At 34.7% G+C, this 24028-nt stretch overlaps 1 protein-coding gene and 1 non-coding gene across 7 annotated transcripts in view; both read right to left on the minus strand.

Annotated features, from left to right (window-relative positions):
- Positions 1-971: 971 nt before the first annotated feature.
- The window catches only part of TXNDC16 (thioredoxin domain containing 16), a 121555-nt gene continuing 98498 nt past the window's right edge, over positions 972-24028 (minus strand). For all 6 annotated transcript variants that reach the window (XM_072838566.1, XM_072838563.1, XM_072838565.1 and 3 more), the window contains 4 exons: positions 23799-23937; positions 19757-19917; positions 16021-16211; positions 972-3494 (listed from right to left, as the gene is read on the minus strand). In XM_072838566.1, the coding sequence (XP_072694667.1) occupies positions 3226-3494; positions 16021-16211; positions 19757-19917; positions 23799-23937 (760 nt within the window). In that variant the 3' untranslated portion in view covers positions 972-3225. The remainder of the gene's footprint in view (positions 3495-16020; positions 16212-19756; positions 19918-23798; positions 23938-24028) is intronic.
- LOC140640819 (U6 spliceosomal RNA) lies at positions 8387-8493 on the minus strand. The gene has a single exon (XR_012037437.1). It is a non-coding gene; the product is annotated as a U6 spliceosomal RNA (small nuclear RNA).

Here is a 24028-nt window from a genome sequence, read left to right on the forward strand (position 1 = left end):
CAAAGATAGACACTTACTGATTTGTAAACTCCATTGTTCTGCTTATGCCAGGTTTAGTTAGTCTTTTAAAGCAGCATAAGTTTGGATGAAGAACTCTAAGAATTTTGAAAAACTGTCCATGGAATGTTTCATCCCAGAGCTGGAAGCAATGGACCAAGAATGTTTACCTTCTAGCACAGATGAGGCAGGAGACAATTAAAGAATCGGATTCATTAGAGATATTCTGCAGAATGTACATATGAGGTGGCCATGTTGTATAGAAGATTGAGGGGGCATTTAGGAAAGCTAAAACCATTTGGGGTTAGAAAAAGGACTTTTGAAGCTCTCAAAAATGAATGGGAGGATATGGCAGAAAGACCTGAACAGGATACAAAGAACAGAAAAAAACAGCAAGTGGTATCATGGGAAAACCCTCTCTACATTCACTCTCTTTTTCTGCTAAAGAGAATCTATATTTTTTTCTTTCTTTCTTTTTTTTTTTTTTTTTTTTTTAAGATTTTAGTTATTCATGAGAGACACAGAGGGAAGGCAGAGAAATAGGCAGAGAGAGGGGAGCCTGATTTGGGACTCAATCCCAGGACCCTGGGATCATGACCTGAGCTACCCAGGTGCCCCAGCATCTAGATTTCTTTTGTGAGATTTATCTTTTCTGCATTGTGGAAATCTGGCGAGGGCTCCCAGTTAAAGTGTCCACCCTTCCCCTAAGCAAGTTTCCCAGGATTCCCTGAGTCACAAAAGATAGAAAAACAATTGGAACTGCTTCATCACTGAGCTCTTAGTTCCTCACACATGGATCCCAGAACAGCCTTGGTTCCTATCTTCTTAAAACATGGCTTGTTTTTTCTTCTAACTCTGTGAATTATCCAATATTCCCATTTTGCTTAAGTTTCTGTTGCTTGCAACCTTTCTGAAGAAATCCATTTAATACAGGTAGGCAGTCCAATATGGGGCATGACACAGATTAAAAGAAGTTTTTGAAGGAAGCCTGAAATCTAGACATTTTATTTAAAATTATTAAAAGAACATGTTATTAACAACTGTCAAAATTGCTGGCTATAGTACAATAATCAATTTCAAGTTTCTGTGTGCTTATAGTTAATTAGCATTTTCTAGTGGTTAGATTAATGTTTCAGTACTACAAACTACATTTATAGTTCATATGAACTGAAATAATATGCATTACATGCTAGAGGAAAAATATCAAGGAGAGGGTATTAACAGTAGCAAATGATCTGTTAGAATGAAATGTAGCTGTCTTTTGCTTTTTTTATGAACTCAATTGTACTAGGCAAATTGTATGTGCAGAAAATTTCAAGAACAAGACACCTGAAGTAGGTATTAAAAGGGAAAAATATAGTAGAGCACCAAGTAGGATATTCTCAGCAAATGTCTCAAAAAAAAAAATGCATGGAGTGAAAATGAGACAAACTGCTACAAACAGAACAGCCTGACAAGTAAGTGCTTTTAAAATTAAAAATTATTTTTTTTGCTAATCTTTCTCATTATATAGATGAGGCCCTATGGCTTCTCCTCTCATTATACAGATGAGGAGACCAATTGATTTGTCCAAAGCTTACAAAGGTACATTTCATACATGTTTCAGATGAGGGAGCTTCTCTTTTTGTGAAGAGGATAGCAGAATGTCTAATTCCTCTTCAACTTAGCAATATAACTTGTATAATTAAGTGCAGGTTTTAAGATTCTCTTATATACCTTTATACATATATATCTTTATCTCATATGCCTTTATATATACACTTGAGTTATATGTATTTATATGATATAATTAAAGTTTTAAGTTATATTACATAATGTATATATGATATATAATGCATATATGTACATATATATGTACATGTATAATACATATATAAACATGCATATGTAATTCTATATCCTTTTTAGGGTTATCTTATCACCTTTCAAAAGTACTATAAAAATGAATTTATAATAAAAGACATGGTTAGGGATCCCTCGGTGGTGCAGCGGTTTGGTGCCTGCCTTTGGCCCAGGGTGTGATCCTGGAGACCCAGGATCAAATCCCACGTCGGGCTCCTGTTGCATGGAGTCTGCTTCTCCCTCTGCCTGTCTCTCTCTCTCTCTCTCTGTGTGTGTGTGTGTGACTATCATAAATAAATAAAAATTTAAAAAAAGACATGGTTATATTCAGATAATAATCAGGATAAGACCACCTAATATTTATCTTTAATATTTGAGATTTTTTCAGACATAACTGAGCAGAACAAGAACATTCTACCATAAGTTAGTTTAATACAGGGTTACTCAACCTTGGCACTACTGACATTTGGGCAGGATAATTCTTTGTCATGAGGGGCTGTCCAAAGCATGATAGTGTGTAGCAGCATTCCTGCCCTCTACCCACTAGATGCCAGTAACACCCCTAGTTATAACAGGCAAAAATGTCTTTTGACATTGCCAAATGTCCCCTGGGGGGCAAAACTGCTCCCTGGTTTAAAAACACTGGTTTTAACATCATGTCTACAACAAAACAAATACTATTTCCAGCTATGTGATACAATTGTGGAGTCAGCTGTGATTAAACTAGAGTTGCATTTTTATTCTAATTCATAGCTAGAACTAAGTTAAATTATTTATACCAGTTTTTGTGTAGAACTGAACTCATACAGTTGTTACCACATGTGGCCTACTCTGAAGTGAAATGTACAGTAAGGGTAAAATATGCACTGGATTTTGAAGACTTGACAGAAAAAATGTAAAATATCTCAATTTTTATTTAACTTAGCTATTTTTTTAAAAAAATTATTTATTCATGAGAGACACAGAGAGAGAGAGAGAAAGAGAGAGAGAGAGAGGGGCAGAGACACAGGCAGAGGGAGAAGCAAGCTCCATGCATGGAGCCTGATGCGGGGCTTGATCCCAGGACTCCAGGATCACATCCTGGGCCCAAGGCAGATGCTAAACCGCTGAGCCACCCAGGGATCCCCTTAACTTAGCTAATTTGGGTATACTTACTGGGTGAAAGATTAAAATTTATTTCACGTGCTCATTTTTTACTTTTTAAAAAAAATGTACTACTAGAAAATTCCAAGTTTACATATATGGCTCGCATTATATTTCCATTGGACAACATTGGTGTAGAAACTTGAAATGATTTAATATTTTTAATAAATTCTTCAGTCTATCAAATAAACTAAAAAGACTGTAAAGCTCTCCACAGCTCTATGAAACCAGCTCTTTAGAGCATCATAACTCTTTATTATCATGCCTAAATGATTTTTCTCCTTCTTTAAACCAATTACTTCTATTCCAATGCTTTATTCTCAGTGTTTCAATTGGTTCTTTTATGATTGCTGATTTATCTTCATGTTGTTTTTTATCATTCTCCTGCACATCCGTTTCTTTTGTACACTCAGGATCTTTCCTTGTGGGATGTTGAGATGCTGCAGCATCCATCATACTTAGAAAATCATACGCAGGAAGAGGAGGTTTCCATTCCTGAGCGGGTAAAATTGCTGCAAGGAAGATACAACCAAAAGTTAATAATGAACAGCTATAAAATCATCATATAAATACACTAGAAGATATTTTATTTTGAAAAATATATTTGTAGGAGTAAAGACTTTATCAATTTTACTTATCTATATGAAACTAGATTTTTTATTGTCATGATCTAAGAAATTTGATACATTTGTCATTACTAGCCATTTTCACTTTATGTATTTGCAAGCTATTGTATTCTAATTAAAGGTTAGTATTAATAAAGAAAAAAAAAGTCCAAAATCTTCTAATCATCCCTTGTTGAGGTTTTAAAAAAATAGCAGTGTGGTAATGAGATTACATACAGATACAAGTTAAAGTGAAAAAGTCTCCTCCTTTCTACCCTACCCAACTTTATCCCAAAGAACTGGAACATTTTCTTTTTAATTCCAGTATAGTTAACATTGCAAGTGTACAATACAGTGATTCCTCAATTCTATGTATTACTCAGTGCTCATTAGGGTAAGTGTACTCTTAATCCCCTTCACTTATTTTACCCATCCTCTCCCACCCACCTCCCCTCTGATAACCTTCAGTTTGTCCTCTATATAGTTAAGAGTCTGTTCTTTGGTTTGTCTTTTTTCTTTGTTCACTTTGTTTCTTAAATTCCACATGAGTGTCTTTCTCTGACTTATTTCACCTAGCACTGCACCCTCTAGACCTGTCCATGTTGTTGCAAATGGTAAGATTTCATTCTTTTTTATGGCTGAGTAATGTTCCAGTGTGTGTGAAGTATTAGCTTATCTATCAATGGACAGTCTGCTTCCATAATTTGGCAATTGTAGATAATGCTGCAATAAAGATAGAAATGCATGTATCTTTTTGATTGGCATTTTTTTATTCCTTGGGTAAATAGTAGTGGTATTACTGAGTCATATGGTAATTGTGGTTTTAATTTTTTGAGGAACCTCCCTGCTGTTTTCTACAGGGGCTGCACCAGCTTGCAGTCCCATCAACAGTGCACAGGGGTTCCTTATTCTTCACATCCTCATCAACACTTATTTCTTGTATTTTTTATTTTAGCCAATCTGACAGGTATAAAGTGGTATCTCATTGTGGTTTCAATTTGCATTTCCCTGATGAGTGACATTGAGCATCTTTTTATGTGTCTTGTTGACCATCTGGATGCCTTTTTCGGAGAAATGTCTATTCATGTCTTCTGCCCCTTTTTAAATGGATTATTTATTTTTGGGGTGTTAAGTTGTATAAGTTCTTTATGTATTTTGGATACTAACCCTTTATCAAATATATCATTTGCAAATATCTTGTCCAATTCAGTAGTTTTTTTTTCAGTAGCTTTTCTTTTAGTTTTGTTGATTGTTTCCTTTGCTATGCAGAAGTCTTTTATTTTGCTGGGTTCCAATAGTTTGATTTTGTTTTTGTTTCCCTTGCCTCAGGAGACATATTAGAAAAATGTTGCTATGGCCAATGTCAAGGAAATTACTGCCTGTACTCTCTTCCAGGATTTTTATGGTTTCAGGTCTCACATTTAGGTCCTTAATCCATTTTAAGCTTATTTTTGTGTATAGTGTGAGAAAGTGGTCCAGTTTCATTTGTTTACATGTAGCTGTCCAGTTTCCCAACACCATTTGCTGAAGAGACTATCTTTGTCCCATTGCATATTCTCACCTCCTTGTCAAAGATTAATTGACCATATAATCGTTGATTTATTTCTGGGCTCTCTATTCTGCTCCATTGATCTATGTGTCTATTTTTGGCCAGTACCATACTGTTGTGATTACTACAGCTTTGTAGTATTCTTGAAATCTGGGATTGTTCTTGTTTTGTTCTTCCTGCATAAAATTGCTTTAGCTATTCAGGGTCTTTTCTGGTTTCATACAAATTTTATGATTGCTTATTCTAGTTCTATGAAAAACTGCTGTTGGTACTGTGATAAGGATTGCATTAAAATCTGTAGATTGCTTTGGGTAGTATGGACATTTTAACTACATTAATTCTTCTAACCCATGAGCATGGAATATCTTTCTATTTGTTTAGTTGTCTTTATCAATGTTTTCATTTTCACATTACAAGTCTTTCACCTCCTTGATTAAGTTTATCCCTAGATATCTTATTATTTTGGGTATAATTTTAAATGGGATTGTCTTCTTAATTTCTCTTTCTGCTACTTCATTGATAGGATATAGAAATGCAACAGATCTGTTTATTGATTTTGTATCCTGCAACCTTTTGGAATTCATTTATCAGTCCTAGTAGTTTTTTGGTGGAATCTTCAGGGTTTTCTGTATATAGTATCAGGCCATCTACAAATAGTAATAGTTTTACTTCTTCTTAACCAATTTGGATGGCTTTTTATTTTTTGTTGTCTGATTGCTCTGGTTAGGACTTCCAGTACTATGTTGAATAGAAGTGTTTAAATGGTCTTGTTCCTAACCTTAGAGGAAAAGCTCTGTTCTTCACCACTGAGGATGATATTACCTGTGGATTTTTCATATATAGCCTTTATTATGTTGAAGTATGTTCCCTCTAAACTTACTTTGTTGAGAATTTTTATCATGAATGGATGTTTTGTCAAATGCTTTTCCTGCATCTACTTAAATGATCAGAGGCACCCGGGTGGCTCAGTGGTTGAGCGTCTGTCTACCTTTGGTGTGATCCCGGGGTCCTGAGATTGAGTCCCACATCAGGGTCCTTGCAGGGAGCCTGCTTCTCCCTCTCCCTATGTCTCTGCCTCTCTCTGTGTGTCTCTCATGAGTAAATAAATAGAAATCTTTTTAAAAATATGATGTTTTTTTCCCTTTCTCTCATCAATCTGATGTATCATATTGATGATTTGTAAATATTGAACCACCCTTGCATCCCAGGAATAAATCCCACTTGATAGAGGTGGTTTTTTTTAAATTTATTGTTGGATTCAATTTGCTAATATTTTGTCAAAGATTTTTGTATCTAAGTTTATCAGAAATATTGGCCTGTGATTCTTCTTTTGTGGGGTCTTTATCTGGCCTCATAGAATGATCTGAAAGCTTTTCTTCCTCTCCTTTTTTTTTTGGAATAGTTTGAGAACAAGGTATTAACTCTTCCTTAGATGTTTGGTAGAATTCACCATTTGGACTTTGTTTGTTGAGAGTCTTTTGATTACTGATTCAATTTCATCACTTGTTCAAATTTTCTATTTCCTTCTGATTCAGTTTTGGGAGGTTCTATGTTTCTAGGGATTTATCCATTTCTTCTAGGTTGTCCAATTTGTTGGCATATAAATTTTCATAATACTCTCATAATCCTTCGTAATTCTTTATATTTCTGTGGTGTCAGTTGTTATTTCTCCTCTATCCACTTCTGATTTTGAGTCTTCTTCTTCTTCTTCTTCTTTTTTTTTTTTTTCATAACCTGGCTAAAGGTTTATCAGTTTTGCTGATCTTTTCCAAGCAGCAGCTTCTAGTTTCATTGACCTATTGTTTTTTTTTATTTCTATTTCCCTTAGATATGCTCTGATCTTTATTATTTCCTTCTTTCTACTGGTTTGGGGTTTTGTTTGTTCTTTTTCTACCTCTTTTACATGTAAGGTTAGGTTGAGATTTTTCTTGCTTCTTGAGGCAGGCCTGTATTGCTCTAAACTTAACCTTTAGAACAACTTTTACTGCATCCCAAAGATTTTGCAGCATTTATGTTTTTGTTTTCCTCATCTCTATTTTTTAATTTCTTCTTTGATTTCTTGGTTGGCCCATTAGGTCTATATATAACATCTTATGCATATAGCAGTTTGTATTAAGTTGATGGTCACTTAAGTTTGAACCCATTATTTACTCTTCTTCCCCCACATTTAGGTATATGGGGTCATATTTTATATCCTTTTATTTTGTGAATCCTTTCACTGATTTTTACATATATATTTAATTTAATTGCTTTTGTGGTTCCTACTTTTCTTATTACTGTTTATGGTATCTCCCTTAGAGTGCCCTTTAATATTTCTTATAGGGCTATTTAGGTGGTCATGAATTCTTTTAACTTTTGTATGAGAAACTCTCTCTCTCTCCTTCTATTCTACATGATAGCCTTGCCAGATATTCTTGGCTGCAGATTTTTTACCTTTCAGCACTTTGAATGTATCATGCCACTTCCTTGTAGCCTGCAGAGTTCCTTCTGAAAAATCTGCTGATAGCATTATGGGGTTCCCCTTGTAGTAACTGTTTTTTCTCTTGTTGCTTTGGAAATTCTCTTATCACTATTTTTGCCATTTTCATTACTATGTGTCTTAGTGTGGACCTCCTTGGGTTGATTTTATTAGTTGTCTCTTGTGCTCCCTGGATCTGGATTTCTGTTTCCTTCCCCCAGATTTGGGAATTTTTCAGCTATTATTTCTTCAAATAAATTTTCTGCCTTCTTTTCTCTCTCTGGGGTCCCTACAATGCAAACATTTATCATACTTGATGGTGTCATGGAGTTCCCTAAGTCTATTTTCAATTTTTATTATTTTTTCTCTCTCTTGTTCAGCTTAATTGCTTTCCATTACTCTGTCCTCCTGGTTGCCAATCCATTCTTCTGTTTCCTCTATTGTTTATTCCATCTAGTATATTTTTAAACTGAGTTACTGAGTTCTTCATCTTTGGTTCTCTTTTATGTTTTTATCTTTAAAGTTTTATATCTCTTTGTTAAGGGTCTTACTGAGGTCCTCCACTCTTTTCTCAAGTCCGGCAAGTATCTTTATGACCATTACTTTAAATTCTCTGTCAGGCATATGACTTATTTCTGTTTTGTTTAGCTCTCTTGCTGTGATTTTTGTCCTGTTCTTTCATTCAGGTCATATTCCTCTGTCTCCTCATTTTGTTGAACTCTGTTTCTTTCTTATTTCTTTTTTATTTTTATTTTTTTGGTTTATGCAACTTTATTAAAGAAAAATAAATAAAAAAATATGGAATGTTTCACAAATTTGTGTGTCATCCTTGCACAGGGGCCATGCTAATCTTCTCTGTATCATTCCAATTTTAGTATATGTGCTGCTGAAGGGAGCACTGAACTCTGTTTCAATGTGCTGGTAAAGTCAGCTACGTCTCCTGCTCTTGAAAACACTGGCCTTATGGAAAAGAGGTCTTGTAGTGCCCTGCACTCCAGTGCCCCTGTTGAACAGAAGCTGGCACTTCATGGATGTCTCCTATTTGTATTACATATGCCCTACTATTGTGGCTGAGCCACTTTTGCTTCAGTGTAATCATCTCCAATGGCTCTTCGCCTGTTGTGGACAGGGATCAATCCTTGTGTTGTTAGTGGGTCAGTATGGGGCCCCAGTGCACTTGAGTCGGACCAGGTGTTTGCCAGATATAGTACCATGGGACACTTTCCCTGTTTCCTGAGAAGTTTCTGTTCTGGGCAAGGTCTGTAGTCAAATCTGATGTCTGCCCCTAGCCCACTGCTGGGGCTGAAGTCGGACTGCTATGTAGTTGTCTTCCCCTTCCTCCAGGGCAGGAGTTACTTTGCAGTATTGCTGGCCCGGTCCGGGCTACTTGTACACTGCCATGCTTGTGGCACCACTTTGGATAAGCTCTGTCCAAGGGTGTCTTGGAGGGGCATATCCACAGGAGAATGCAGGGTAGGTTGGCAAATTAGGTAGAGACTGTTAGCACTGAGCTGGGTCCCCCAGGTGTCCACATATCTATGCTGGGGGAAGGGGAAGGAAATGATGTCCACCAGCTCCTTTGTTCCTAGAGAAGTCTCCTAAAGATCCCTGCCACTCCAGCATACACTTTGAGATCAGTAAATAAATCTCCTCCTGATACACCCCAGGCATTTTTCAAACTCTGCTTCTATGCTCTATCTCTGTTAGGCTGTTTGCTGTGCTGTCTCTTTAAGGGTGGGGGCTCTGACCTCCAGGTTCTCCAAGAGCTGAGCCTGTTGATTGTTGACTTTTTAAAGTTCCAGGCCTTAGGCCCCACTGATTTTAAGAACTCATGAAATTAGGCCCCTCTGGTTTTCAAAGTCATATGTTGTGTGGATGCAGGTACCTCCTGCCTGTCATGCTTGGTGTGAAGGTCTGTTTCTCTCTCTTCTATGTGCCCGCAGGGTCCCTCCCTTCTGAGGACAGTCCCAAAAGTTGTTTATCTCCCAACTACTCTGTCCTTCGCATCTTCTTCAATGCAGCCCCTTTACATTTAGCTGTGGAGAGTCTCTTCTGCCAGTCTTCAGGTTGCTTTCTGGTTTTTACACTGATGTAGGGGTTATTTGGTTGTATCCATGGGATGAGGTGAGCTTTGGATCTTCTTACTTTGTCATCTTCCCCAGAAGCTTCCCTGGAACTATTTCTTATGAATCATTACAAAAAAAAAAGTTTTTGGAACAAACACATTTATTTATTTAGACAACTATTTCTTTACATTTTAAAGCATTTTGTTTTTGAAACTTTCTTCTTAAATTTGAGTATAGTTGACATACAACTATACTACTACTTACAGGTGTATAACAAACATAATGACTCACTAAGCTTATATGTTATGCTATGCTCACCACAAGTGTAGTTACCATCTGTCACCATACAGTTCTATTACTATATCACTGACTATATTCCCTGTGCTGTACCTTTCATCCCTATGATTTATTCATTCCATAATTGGAAGCCTATATCTCTCACTCCCCTTCGCCTGTTTTGCCCATCCCCACCCATCCCCTCCTCTCCAGCAACCTTCAGTTCGTTCTCTGTAGTTATAGGTCTGATTCTGCTTTTTATTTGGTTGTTTTTTTTAGATTCTACATTTATGTGGAATTATATGGTACTTGTCTTTCTCAGTCTGTCTTATTTCACTTAGCATAAGTGGTCCATCCATGTTGGTAAGGATGTGGAGAAAAAGAACACTTGTGTACCATTGGTGGGAATGTAAACTGGTATAGCCAATGTGGAAGACAGTATGGAGGTTCCTCAAAAAAATAAAAGTAAAAATACTATATGATCCAATAATTCTGCTACTAGCATTTAACAAAAGAAAACAAAAACACTAATTTGAAAAGATACATGCACCCCTGTGTTTATTGCATTATTATTTACAACAGTGAAGATATGGATGCAACCAAATGTTCACTCATAGATGTTTTTGAAGTTCTTGGTTATACTTTGCATATACTTTATGAAAACAAGATCTGGGATTATTTTTATAAAATGAAGAATAATTAAAAATTGCTACAGAGTCAACTGTACTACAAACAGACAGTGATTATATAGTGTCTTAGATGGGCTTCATAGTAGTGAATCTGAACATTATTTTAAAATACTAGTTATTAGAAGAGGAAAACTGGTTTCATCTGATAACATTATATAAGTAAATTAGCCAACTCTTCTCTATTGAGTAGAAAGACTTTACAAAAACATTTTAGAATTTAGGTATCCATTTAAAATGCTATTTTGAGAAATAAATTAAGGGAAATATGCAAAGTAAACTTTTAAAAAATAAATTCCAGTGAAAGAATCTCTACACTATTACATGAAAGAAATAAAAATAAATGTTGATAAAATACAAACTTGAGCATCTCTCATAAGTCAAATACATACCTTTAAAAGCTTAGGAAACTCATATAAATTCTCATTTCCAGAGGCAGATGAAAAGTGCCAACAAAAATCTACATAAATACATATGCAGTTTATCTATACTTGATAATTTCCTCATGTACACTCAATTATATGAAATCCTAGTATATGGTACATCAGAAGGGTATTACATTTAGGCTACAACTATAGTTGAGTGTCTGCCTTTGGCATAGGTCCCAGTGGTCCCAGGATTGAGTCCTGCATCAGGCTCCCCATGGGGAGTCTGCTCTCCCTCTGCCTATGTCTCTTTCTCTGTGTCTCTCATGAATAAATAATTAAAAATAAAGACATTAAAGTATCTTCAAGGAAAGTCCAACTTAAAGCATAATGAATATTTAGCATATTTATTTTTTAAGGTAAACACTGCATCCAGTGGTCTGACATGATGGCAAAATGCCCAGAAGTAGGCATCTCAATTCTGCTAATTATTTGTTAAGAAAATTATACAAAGGTCCTAGATGTTTTCAATTGCAAATTAAACTGGACTCTCATCATGTATAAATAATAAATGCTTTATTATCAAATTAGTACTGATAATAATAGCTAATATTTTTGAACCTTTATTTTGCACCAGGCATTATTCTTTTAATCTTTACAATCCCATGCAGTAAGTATAATTTTTATTCCAATTTTATAAATGAAAATCAAGATCTATGATAGAAAAGTTGAAGGCTAAATGAAAATCTTGAGTAAGAATAGCCAGTGGTCACAATTTCACATAAATTAATATATGCAGCAAGCATGATAAAGCAGACACACAGGGCACCACAGATTCAGACTTTTCTGGGAGTAGCTACAGCATCTCAGTCTCCAATCTATCTCTTAAAGAGGTGAGAACAGGTCCTGCTGGCACAGAAGATAGGACTCAATAGAAAGAAGTACTGTTCAGTTTGCTTCTTTCCTGCTGCAGAGGCTGCAGGACTAATTTAAGAATAGGAACACTGATACAGAGTAATAATGGAAAACCCTCAAAGATTGAGTTGGCAAAGGCATAAACAGAATTACAATGGAAGATACACCAGTCTCAGGAAACTAAAAAAAAAAAAAAAAAAAAAAAAAAAATTCTGGTTCTTTCTTCTTGGTAATGATTTGAGTTGAGGAATTAAAGCCCAACAGATGTTCCTTATAGGAAAGATCTCTATATGACTAATGAAAATACTCAGGACTTCATACCTTACAAAGTGCCTATACATATATAATTTATACTTGATTTTTAAAATAAGTATGTGACATAGAATAAGAACTATTAATCTTACTTTACAGTTGCAGAGGAAGAAATAAAGAAAGACTTGCTTAGAGCCACACCATTAATAATCCAGGGGGTAGGATCAGGAGCTCAGGTTTCTGTACCTTTGAACATTACCACCTTTTAATTTTATTTTTTTAATTGAAGTACTGTTGACACACAATATTAGCTTCAGGTATACAACATAATGATTGGCATTATGAAATGATCACCGTATGTCTAGTTACTGTCACCATACAAAAATGGAATATTAACTATATTCCCTAAGATGTACTTTCCATCCCCATGACTTATAACTTTAGTTTGTACCTCTTAATCCCCTTCACCTAGTTTGTCTATCCCTCCCCTCTGAAAACCACTAGTTCTTTCCGTGTCTGTTTGTTTTGTTCATTTGTTTTATTTTTTTAGATTCCATGTATAACTTGTATCACTCAGTATTTGTGCTCCTCTGTCTTATTTCACTTAGCATAATACTCTCTCCATCCATCTATGTTGTCATGAATGGCAAGATTTTATTCTTTTTTATGGCTGAGCAATATCCCATTGTTTAGTATAATTACCATATCTTCTTTCCCATTCATCTATCAATAGACACTTCTGTTGTGTCCATATCTTTGCTCTTGTAGATAATGCTGCAGTAAATATAGGGGTGCATATATCTTTTCAAATTAGTGTTTTAAATTTCTTTGTGTAAATACTCAGAAGTGGGATTATTAAGTTACATGGTATTTCTAATTTCTTAAGGAACCTCCATGATCCTTTCAATACATTTAATTCATTTTGCTAATACTCTGTTAAGAATTTTTACTTCTAGGGGCACCTGGGTGACACGGCTGGTTAAGCATTCAAATCTTGGTTTCAGCTTAGGTTGTGATCTCAGGGTCATGACATCAAGCCCCATGTCAGGCTCCAAGCTTCAGTCCAGAGTCTGCTTAAGACTCCACCCCCCCACCCCACTCTGTCTCGCTCTCTCTAAATAAAAAAATAAATGTTATTAAAAAAATATTTTTGTATCTATGTTCATCAGGGATACTTCCCTGTAATTTTCTCTTTTTTGTAGTATCTTTGTCTGGTTTTGGTATCCAGGTAATGCTGGCCTTGTAAAATAAATGTGGAAGAATTCTTTTCTCTTGTACTTTTTGGAATAGTTTGAAAAGCATAGGTATTATTCTTTAAATGTTTAGTAGAATTCACCTGTGAGGCCTTATGGTCTATGACTTTTGTTTTTTTGGAAATTTTTTGATTACTGGTTCAATTTTGGTAGGAGTAATTGTTTTATTTTAAAGACTTTCTGGTTTTTCCTGATTCAGTCTTGAAGTTTTTAAGTTTCTAGGAATGTATCCTTTTCTTCTGGGTTGTACAATTTTTTAGCATATAGTTTTTCATGGTAGTCTTACAATCCTTTGTACTTCTGTGGGAAGGGATGCAAGGATGGTTTTTGGACAAATGTTCTCTATATATCTGTTAAGTCCATCTGATCTAATATGTCATTTAAAGCCACTGTTTCCCTATTGATTTTCAGTCTGGATGTTCTCTATTGATGTAACTGGGGTGTTAAAATCCCCTACAGTATTGTATTACTGTCAATTTCTCCCTTTATGTCTGATAATATTTGCTTATATAATTAGGTGCTCCTATATTGAGTGCCTAGATATTTACAACTGTTATATCTTGTTGGATTGATCCCTTTATGTTTATCACTGTCTTTTGTTATACTCTGTTTTAACGTTTATATTGCCTGATATAATTACTATTAACCCAGCTTTCTTTTTGTTTCCATTTGCATGAAATATCTTTTCTCATTCTTTCACTTTCCTTCTGTATGTATCTTTAAGTCTGAAGTGAGTCTCTTGTAGGAAGCCAATAGATGGGTCTTGTTTTTTCATCTATTTAGTCACTGTAAGTTTTTTGATTGGAGCATTTAGCCTACTTACATTTAAAGTAATTATTGAGGGGTGCCTGGTTGGCTCAGTCAGTAGAGCATGCAACTCTTGATCATGGGCCTCTGAGTTTGAGCTCTGTGTTGGGTGTAGAAATTACTTAAAAATAAAATCTTTTAAAAAAAATAATTGATAAGTATGTACTTCTTGCCATCTTATTAATGGTTTTCTGGTTGTTTTTGTAGTTCTCTGTTCCTTCTCTTGTCCTCTTCCCTTGTGATTTGGTAATTTTCTTTAGTGTTTTGTTTGGATTCCTTTCTCTTCATTTTTTGAGTATCTATTTTAGATTTTTCGTTTGTGGTCATCATGAGGTTTATATATAACGCATCATGTATATGGCAGTACTATTCATAAGAACCAAAAAGTGGAGACAACCTAAATGTCCAACTGATGGAAAAACAAATGTGGTATATCCAAACAACGAAAAATTACTCATCCATAAAAAGGAATGAACTATTGATTTATGTTATAACATCAATGATCCTTAAAAACCTGTACTGATTGAAAAAGCCAGATCCAAAGGCCACATTTATATAAATTGTCCAGGATAGGCAAATCTACAGAGACATAAAATATATTGTCTGGGGAAAGAGGGAAGGGAGAAGAAGTGACTGCTAATAGGTAAGGGGGGTTCTTTTTGAGGTGATGAAAATGTTCTGGAATTCAATAGTGGCAATGGTTATGCAATCTTGTAAATATACTAAAACTACTGAATTATACATTTTAAAAGGATGAATTTTATGGTATGTGAATTATATTTCAATATAAAAATATAATCCATAAAAAATATCATCCATAGGCAAGTTAAACATAAACATAGTTAAAACTGCCTAACTTAACAGAAATGAAGTTCCCACACCTGGGAAGAACAGGTGTGCTGCAATGATTGACACTTAAATTAGGTACCTGTATCACATATACACAAATATACATAATGACTTATTCACAATATGCAAGCTGGCTGAGACAATATAATAATGAATTGGAATTTGTACACAAGTATTGTATGTATATATAGATACACTCATATTTATGTACACACACACTGTATTTCGAGACTCTGTCATGGAACAATGTCAAAATATAATATAGTTCATCTGGTATCCAATAACAAAATCCTTGGTAGTATCTTAACAGATTTTTTCACTACATCAAATTTCAAACTATTTTCTCCATATACTAATAATCTAGGTTATTACATGTTAACTTATTTAGATTATAGTAACAGGTTTATTATAATTGTATATGAATTAACATATACATTTGTACCACAGATATAAATTCACGTATGTTTTAGAAAAGTAGAGACTATGACATATCATAAGCCAGCATCATAAACTGACCAAGATCTATTTTCTTATAATAGAGTGAAAGAAATGCAGGTTGGAATTAAAGCTTCCTCATTTACTGGTTAATCATTTGATTTTGAACTAGTTACCTAACTCTTCTACAGGTAACAATACTGCCTATGACTTTTAGGAGAATTAAGTGATTAACATGTATTAACTCATTTAACATGGTGCTAGACACCTATCAAGCATTCAATAAATGTTAGTTATTACTATCATTAAATTTAATAAAATGTAATGTAATGGTACTTATTTTCTTGGGGTAATTAATACTTACCACAAAGAAAATTGTTCCATGGACAATGCTATAACATATTAATATTTAGGATACTTACAAACATTACAATTCAACTCATTCTAGCATATATTAGCTATAATTCAAGTTTAAAAATCTATGAAAATACATAACTGGGTATATTAAAACAGAAAACTTACTGATATGATTCTCAAGTCCTGCTTCTAGTTTCTTAAGCCACAATAAAAGGTTTTGTTCAGTGATAGGCTGGTCTGAAGGAAATGCAAATACTTGGCCACCTGAATGCAGATTGACCACAACAAGAAGAGGAAGGGGAGGCATAGTGTCAAAATATGACTGCAAGATTCCTCTTCCCACAGGAGTATTCTTTCTGCAAAAGGGAACAACAGAACGCATTAGTATTTCTTTCTATAACAAAATTATGAATACAACAATTTGTAGAACATTAAACTTTAATTATAATATCAAACCATTATTTTATAAAAAGATATCCTAAAAACCAGGAGGTCTAGAACTATGTTATTAGTAATGAAGTTCTTAATGAGTTTGACATGGGCACTGTGTTTCTCTTAGGGGAAAAAAAAGGTAGCCAGTGACTATTTTCATGAAAACCAGTCATAGTTCAAAGGTTTGTCAATTTGGGTTTGATATAATCAATAGATTCCTACCAAAGTTGAGCTAAGTATCTGATCACATGTCAACAAAAATTAAATGGATACAAACTATAAAATAAAAAGATACTTATAACAAGTACCTCTCCAAATAAAGTTGTTTTTCCTCAGGATAAAAGAATAAAACATTAAAAAAAAGTTTTATAAATAAAACATTTTAATTTTTATTTTTAAAAATATATTTATTTTTTATTTTTTCAAATAAAAAAATTTTTTAAAAGTTATGGTCAGCCTTCTAGGAGCCACCACTCTTCCTCTTCCCCTAAGCAGCCTGAATGAAATGACCTCTAAAAATGGTTCGCTATTCGTTCGAGCCAGAAAACCCTACAAAAATCATGCAAATCGAGAGGTTCAAATCTTCATGTTCACTTTAAGAACACACGTGAAACTGCCCAGGCCATCAAGGGTATGCATATTTGAAAAGCCACCAAGTACATGAAAGATGTCACTTTGCAGCAGTGTGTGCCATTCCATCACTACAGTGGTAGAGTTGGTAGGTGTGCCCAGGCCAAATAGTGGGGCTGGACACAGGGTCAGTGGCTGAAGAAGAGTGCTGAATTTTTACTGCACATGTTTAAGAATGCAGAGAGTAATGCTGAACTTAAGGGTTTAGATGTAGATTCTCTGGCCATTGAGCACATCCAAGTGAACAAAGCCCCCAAGATGCAGTGTAGAACTTACAGGGCTCATGGCCAGATCCACCCACATATGAGTTCTCCCAGTCACATCAAGATGGTCCTTACTGAAAATGAGCAGACTGTTCTGAAATTAGAAGGGGAGGCTGCACAGAAGAGAACAATATCCCAGAAGAAACTAAAGAAACAAAAATTTACGGCCTGGGAGTAAATTCTGCATAGAATAAATGCAAATAAAAAGTCAAAAATAATTAAAAAATAAAAGTTATAGTCATACATGGAAACCATAACTTTTAAGATACTTAGCTTTCCAGGGCAGCCCAGGGCATGATCCTGGGGACCTGGGATTCAGTCCCATGTCAGGCTCCCTGCATGGAGCCTGCTTCTCCCTCTGCCTGTGTCTCTCCCTCTCTCTCTCTCTCTCTCTCTCTCTCTCTTTCTGTGTGTGTCTCTCCCAAGAATAAATTAAAATCTTAAAAAAAAAAAAGATACTTAACTTTCCTAAAACAGCACATTCCACATTATGGAAAATACTGTTTTACTCTGAGATACCTACAAAGATAAGTACCCTGGGAAATTTTTGTTTTAAGCAGTAGTAGTGAACTCTTCACAGAAAAAAAAAAAAAAAAAAAAAGTATGTCACCTCATTCTTGTAATTTTTCAAATGAATTAAAAATGTCTTTCATCTGATGAATTTGAACAATGGATAGTGTGTGTTTATGTAAACTGTGTTCACAGACATTAAATGTAACACAAGCTATAAATCTAGAAAGCATAACAGAAAATATTGTTGGTAAATGCACTGAAAACTATCTGTAACATTTAAGGCTGCATTTGAAAAATATAAAAGTAGAGGAAACGGAGCTGAAGAAAAAATGCCAAATATCACAATGTTTATTTTTTATGTATTTGCCTCAATGGACAACAATTACTTTTAAAATCAGAAAAATTACTACTTCTTATTTGTATGACAACCAAAAGGAAAGGCATCATAAAAAAAAAAAAGGAAAGGCATCATAAGTTAAACAAGTGGACTATATCAAATTAAAAAGCTTCTGCATAGCAAAGGAAACCAACTAAATGAAAAGGCAACCTTTGGAATGAGAGAAGATATCTGCAAATCATATATCTGATAGGTTATCCAAAATAACCAAAGAATTCACATAACAGCAAACACAAACAATCCAATTAAAAAATGGGCAGAAAAAAAAAAAAAATGGGCAGAGACATTTTTACAAAGAAGACCTACAGGTGGCCAAGAAGGACATGAAATAATGCTCAACATCACTAATTAGGTAATGCAAGACAAAATCACAGTGAGATACCACCTCAACCCTGTTAAAATGGCTAGTATCAAAAAGACGAAAGATAACAAGCGCTGGTAAGGATGTAAAAAAAAAAAAAGGGAACCCTTGTGCACTGTTGGTGAGAATGTAAATTGGTGCAGCCGCTGTGGAAAGCAGCAGGGTGGTTCCTCAAAACACTGAATTAGAACTACCATATGATTCAGCAATCCTACTTCTGAGTATATACATAAAGGAGATGAAAACAAGACATTGAATGGATCGATGCACTCCCATGTTTGTGGCAGCATTACTTGCAACAGCCAAGATATTGAAACAACCTAAGTAATCTGTCAAGAGATGAATGGATAAAGAAGATGTGGTACATAAACAACAGAACATTATTCAGCCATAAGATGAAGAAAATCCTGCCACTTGCTAACAAGGATGGACTCTGAAGACACAAATTATGCCAAGTGAAATAAGCCCCCCAGACAGAGAAAGACAAATACTGCATGGTATCACTTATGTGATTAAAAAAAAAAAAAAAAAGTCAAACTCACAGAAACATAATAGAAAAGTGGTTGCCAGGGACTCAGGGTTGGGGGAAGTAGGAAGAGGTTGGGAAAAGGAAACAAACTTTCAGCTATAAGGTGAATAAATAAGGTCTGAGGATCTAATGAATAACATGGTGACCATGGTGACTATAGTTGAGAATGCTATGTAATTGAAATTTGCTAAGAGAGTAGAACTTAAATGTTCTTACTCCCTCCCTCAAATCATATATGTATAAATACATGTATTTTATAATAGGAGGTAATAAGTATATTAGATGGAGGAATCCTTCCACAATGGATATAGGTACTACAATGTATATTTTAAATATCTTAGAATTTTGTCAATTATTCCTATATACATCTAAAAATATATTGAGTAAAATAAAAAATTTATTGTATTATGCAATTCAAACTAAAACAAGGTCATCTGGGACACCTGGGTGGCTTCAGCCTTCAGCCCAAGGTGTGATCCTGGAGATCACACCCACATCTGTCCCACATCAGGCTCCCTGCATGGAGCCTGCTTGGAGCCTGCTTCTCTCTCTGTGTCTCTGCCTCTCTCTCTCTCTCTCTCATGAATAAATAAATAAAATATTTTTTAAAAAATAAGATCATCTCAGACCACATGACAAAGTTTAGTTACTAAAACATCATGATAACATATACACTGGTCCATAATATTAACTCCAAAAATATAAAGAGTTTAATTTCCTAATGAAAATGTAATCATTATAGTGATTTACATATTAAAAAATAAAAATATACTTACAGATTTAACCAGCAAGGGGTAAGTGAATCCAAGTGTTTCTCTTTTACCAGCATCAATATTGCTTTTTTATATTGAGGATTTATGCTGCCATCACTGAATAAAATAAGTAATGGTTTCTGAAGTCTTAAATAAATGGGAAGATTTTCCACAGTGATTTCTGGCTGTTAAAAAAAAAAAATCAACATGCTGAATGATGATGCATAAAATAGAAAATGTTCAAATCACTCATGCAATTTTAGTTGTAAAGTATAATTCAAACATATCTTAAGTGGAGATTTTGCTAATAACTATGAATTTCAAGACCTTTTTAGGCTTACTTTATCTTAATGAGTTATTTCCAAAATAAAGTTAATTTGAAAATAAACGAGTTCCCTGTTTTACAAGGATGTAATGCTTCTAATAATTTCTTATGCTAAAATCTGGACCAGATTAGCCAACATATATATGACAAACAAAACTCTTATTGTATCTAACATAAAATTTTTGGAAAAAAAAATGCTGAGCTTCAAAGATATAATCTTTCAATATCTATGATTACTTAAAATAAAAATCTTACTTTGTTTCAGTGTTATGGATTTTAGCTTAACTAATATAATCTAAAACATGTTTTAACAAAAATATCAGTCCACTTCTTTTCAGTTTAAGCTACAATACCAAACTCTGGCATGTACTTTTCCTTATTTAGTCCTCAAAGTCACTTTCCTCTGCCAGTTTTCATTTTTCTTCTAATTCTTTCTCTTTCACACTCAAAATCCTCCTCTCACACCTTCCTCTTTCAGGACTTAAATCTTAGATCCCCTCTTCTCCAAATTTCCCTATGCTGTCTTCTTATATTGTTATCTTTAATCTTCTACATGAGTTACGTCTCCTTTCTAAAATTGACAGATCTGGGTTCCCTGGGTGGCTCAGCGGTTTAGCGCCTGCCTTTGGTCCAGGGCATGATCCTGGAGTCCCGGGATCAAGTCTTGTGTCAGGCTCCTGGCATGGAGCCTGCTTCTCCCTGTGTCTCTGCCTCTCTCTCTCTCTCTCTCTCTCTCTATATATATATATATGTGTGTGTGTGTCTGCGCCTCTCTCTCTCTCTCTCTTTCTCTATGTCTATCATGAATAAATAAATAAAATCTTAAGAAAAAAAATAAAATTGACAGATCTCATCAGGCCAGCTGATCGCCTCACTCTGAGCAGATCGGAAACATTAGGGAAGATGGAGCCACCACTACAAAGTTCAAAATGTTATACTGGGTTTTGAATCAAAAAGAAGTAAGATATTTTCCCTGCCCTCAAAGAGCTCATATTCAAGAGGAGATAGGTATATAAACTGCTGTGATCCAAGAAAATTTAATGTTTGACAATAAAATTAAGCTAAAAAAACAAAGTAGGGGAGCTCACAGATGGTGATACTTGATCTGGCCTTGGGCAAGAAATACGATCTTGACAGAAGAAAGTAAGTGCTAGAGCCAGGATTCTAGATATATAGGGAGCGTCGTGGGGACAGGCAGAGAACTGTGAAGGCATACATGCCATCTGGGAACAGTGGGAGTGAAGTATGCCAGACTTAGGCATGCAAGAGGCAAATGTGGCTGTAACTCCAGAAGGGAAAAATGCCTTGATAGGTCTTCTAGCTCCCAGGACTACTGAGAAGATCTGGTATCAAATGAGTGGCATGGTTATGCCTGTTTTAGAAAGATGACTAACTAGAGTATGAACTTGTGAAAGGACAGACCAGTGACAAGCATTTCAAGGAAGAAAGACCAAGAGTTCTGTGAGTTGAGGAGGAAAGATCAGAAATTCAGATTTAGGAATTATCAGTTGGTATATAGATGGTAGAAATTATGGTTAAATTGGATAAAATTTCCCAAAGAAAGGACAGCAAATGAAGAAAAAGACTGAAGGCTGAAGATGGAATTCTAGAGTGTCCAGAGGGTTGATGGAGGTATCTGGAGAGGACTGAATTGCAAAAGCCAGAGGAACAGAGAATTTTGAGAAGAAAAAGCATTGCCAATAGTTTTGGTTGCTACTTACAGAAAAGGTCATCAAACATGATAATTGAAGGTGTCCTTTGGCTACTTGAGTATACAAGAGGCTGTAAGTTATCCATAATAGAAGCATAAACAAAGGAACTTAATATATCTGAGAAAAGTGCTAGAACTTTTTGTTAGGAAGTATGTTTACATGTGACAGCCTTGGATAGATCATTGCTTATGTAGTTAATTATTATGTATTTAAGATTTATCATCACATTAATTAAAATAAAAATTAGATGCCACGTAAAAAATGTTTACTATCTGGTCACCCATTTCTCCTTCCTATCCAGATGAAAAACCAAAGTCTTTCTAGGACCTTATTTAGTACAGGCCAGATGAGGTTGCAGCTGGCTGGCTGCTACAAACTCTAGGCTTAAATCTCCAACACAGACAGCTTTAAGAAATTTAATAACCACTTCAGGGTTTTAGAATTTATGAAAAGGTCATAAACTAAAAGCAAAACAATTTTTATTATAGCTGTTTGGTTTTTAGTTGAATGCTGCAAACCAAAACACTATAAACTGAAAACACTGCCACAAAGCTTAACTATAAACAGAGTAAAATGTTCCAATCTCTTCTCATACAAAACAGGACCAGGTAGCAGCCTTAAATGTGTGTTTGCCCTTTGGACTAGCAATTCAAATTCTGTGAATTTACCATGAGTATGTAATCATGGAAACACCCAAAGATTATACACAAGGTTGGTCCCTGAGTAAAACTAAATACAACTTAAATATTCATCAACAGGAGATTAAATGAATTGTGAGGGGTTTTAGTGCAACAGAATATTATGTGGATATTAAAAAACCAATATGTGTATCTTCATTTCATGATGGAAATATCCCTTAATATAAAAACGACAATCACATATATACACATGGATTATTTTTTTAAGTTTGGGAAACTATTTCCCCCAATTTAAATTTGGTCAAAGAGGTTACAGTTGATTCCAATTTTCTTCTCTTGTGGTTCTCTGTATTATATGGGAAAAGAAAGGTAAAATTATTATAATAATTCTAAAAATATTAAACTATGTCTGTGGCTAAGGAAATACTCATTGAATAACATGTCATTAAATATAAAAACGTTACCTTAATAATTTGGAAAACTACATCCTGAAAATATTAATGATTTGATTAATCATAACCTGTAACTTTAATGGGAAGAAGGGAGGGAACAGAACCAAAGTCATAAAAAGATTTAATAAAGACTACAGCCATTAATTTGAGCCTAAAATGTAATGTTATTTTGATCATCATGGCAAGAAACATAACAACAGGAGGATGTTCATTCAGTATTTATAGTTGATAATAATGATTCTTATGTCACTTTAGAAAAACAGAAAAGCATACATTTATAAATGCTAGCTATGTTTAATATAAATGCAAAAACAACTGAAATTGAGAAATACAAGTTACAGTTGTTATACCCTTGAATTCACTATTTTTAAAAGAAGCAATGGAAAAGGTTTTTTATAACACACCATTTTGTTCTAGAACTGTATAAGTAAGAATACACACTCACATTTGTTGAACGCTCACCAGGGACCAAACATGACAAAGAACACCATACACATCTCTCTTAGTCTTCACAATTAAGTCTCTGCAGCAGGTGCTATAACCACCTGCATCTTACCCATACCGAAAGTAAGGCACAGAGACATTAACAAAGAGCCAGTAAGCAATCAGGCTAGGATCTGAAGCTGAGTAGTCTGACTTTCCAGAGTCCGTTTGCTTTATATATACCAAGTTTCAGCCTACATTAAGTACTTCAACTGGCCATCAATTACACTAGTCTCAGCAGTAAAAATAATCCAAAGACATGTAAACTTTGGCAGTGGACTAGAAAAGCTGTATGCACAATGAGTGAACAATAAAACAGGGCAACCCAATGAATCTTCAGCTCACAAAACATCATGCTCTGTGCTGACAAAAGCTGGAAAATGGTATATTAAAAGACTATTTTTAACTGGTCTAGATTTTATTTCAAATAGTATCCTAATTATAAAATATACTCACAAATGTTTCCAGTAATGCATTTGTTATTATTTGAATTATGTCTTGTGCATGGGAGTTAGCTAATGGAATGCTCTCTATTTTGCCTTCTTTGTGTCTGGACAGCAGCAGGGCTGGAAGGGTTGCAGCATACTTATCTGACCTACGGAGAAATGTGGTATTAAGATTTCCAATAAAATATAGCAAGTCATCAAAAACATAAACAATTAGGCCAAGAGGTCAGAGTGGGAAGC

Source organism: Canis lupus, chromosome 9 (genome assembly GCF_048164855.1).
Source record: "Canis lupus baileyi chromosome 9, mCanLup2.hap1, whole genome shotgun sequence".
NCBI lineage: Eukaryota > Metazoa > Chordata > Mammalia > Carnivora > Canidae > Canis > Canis lupus.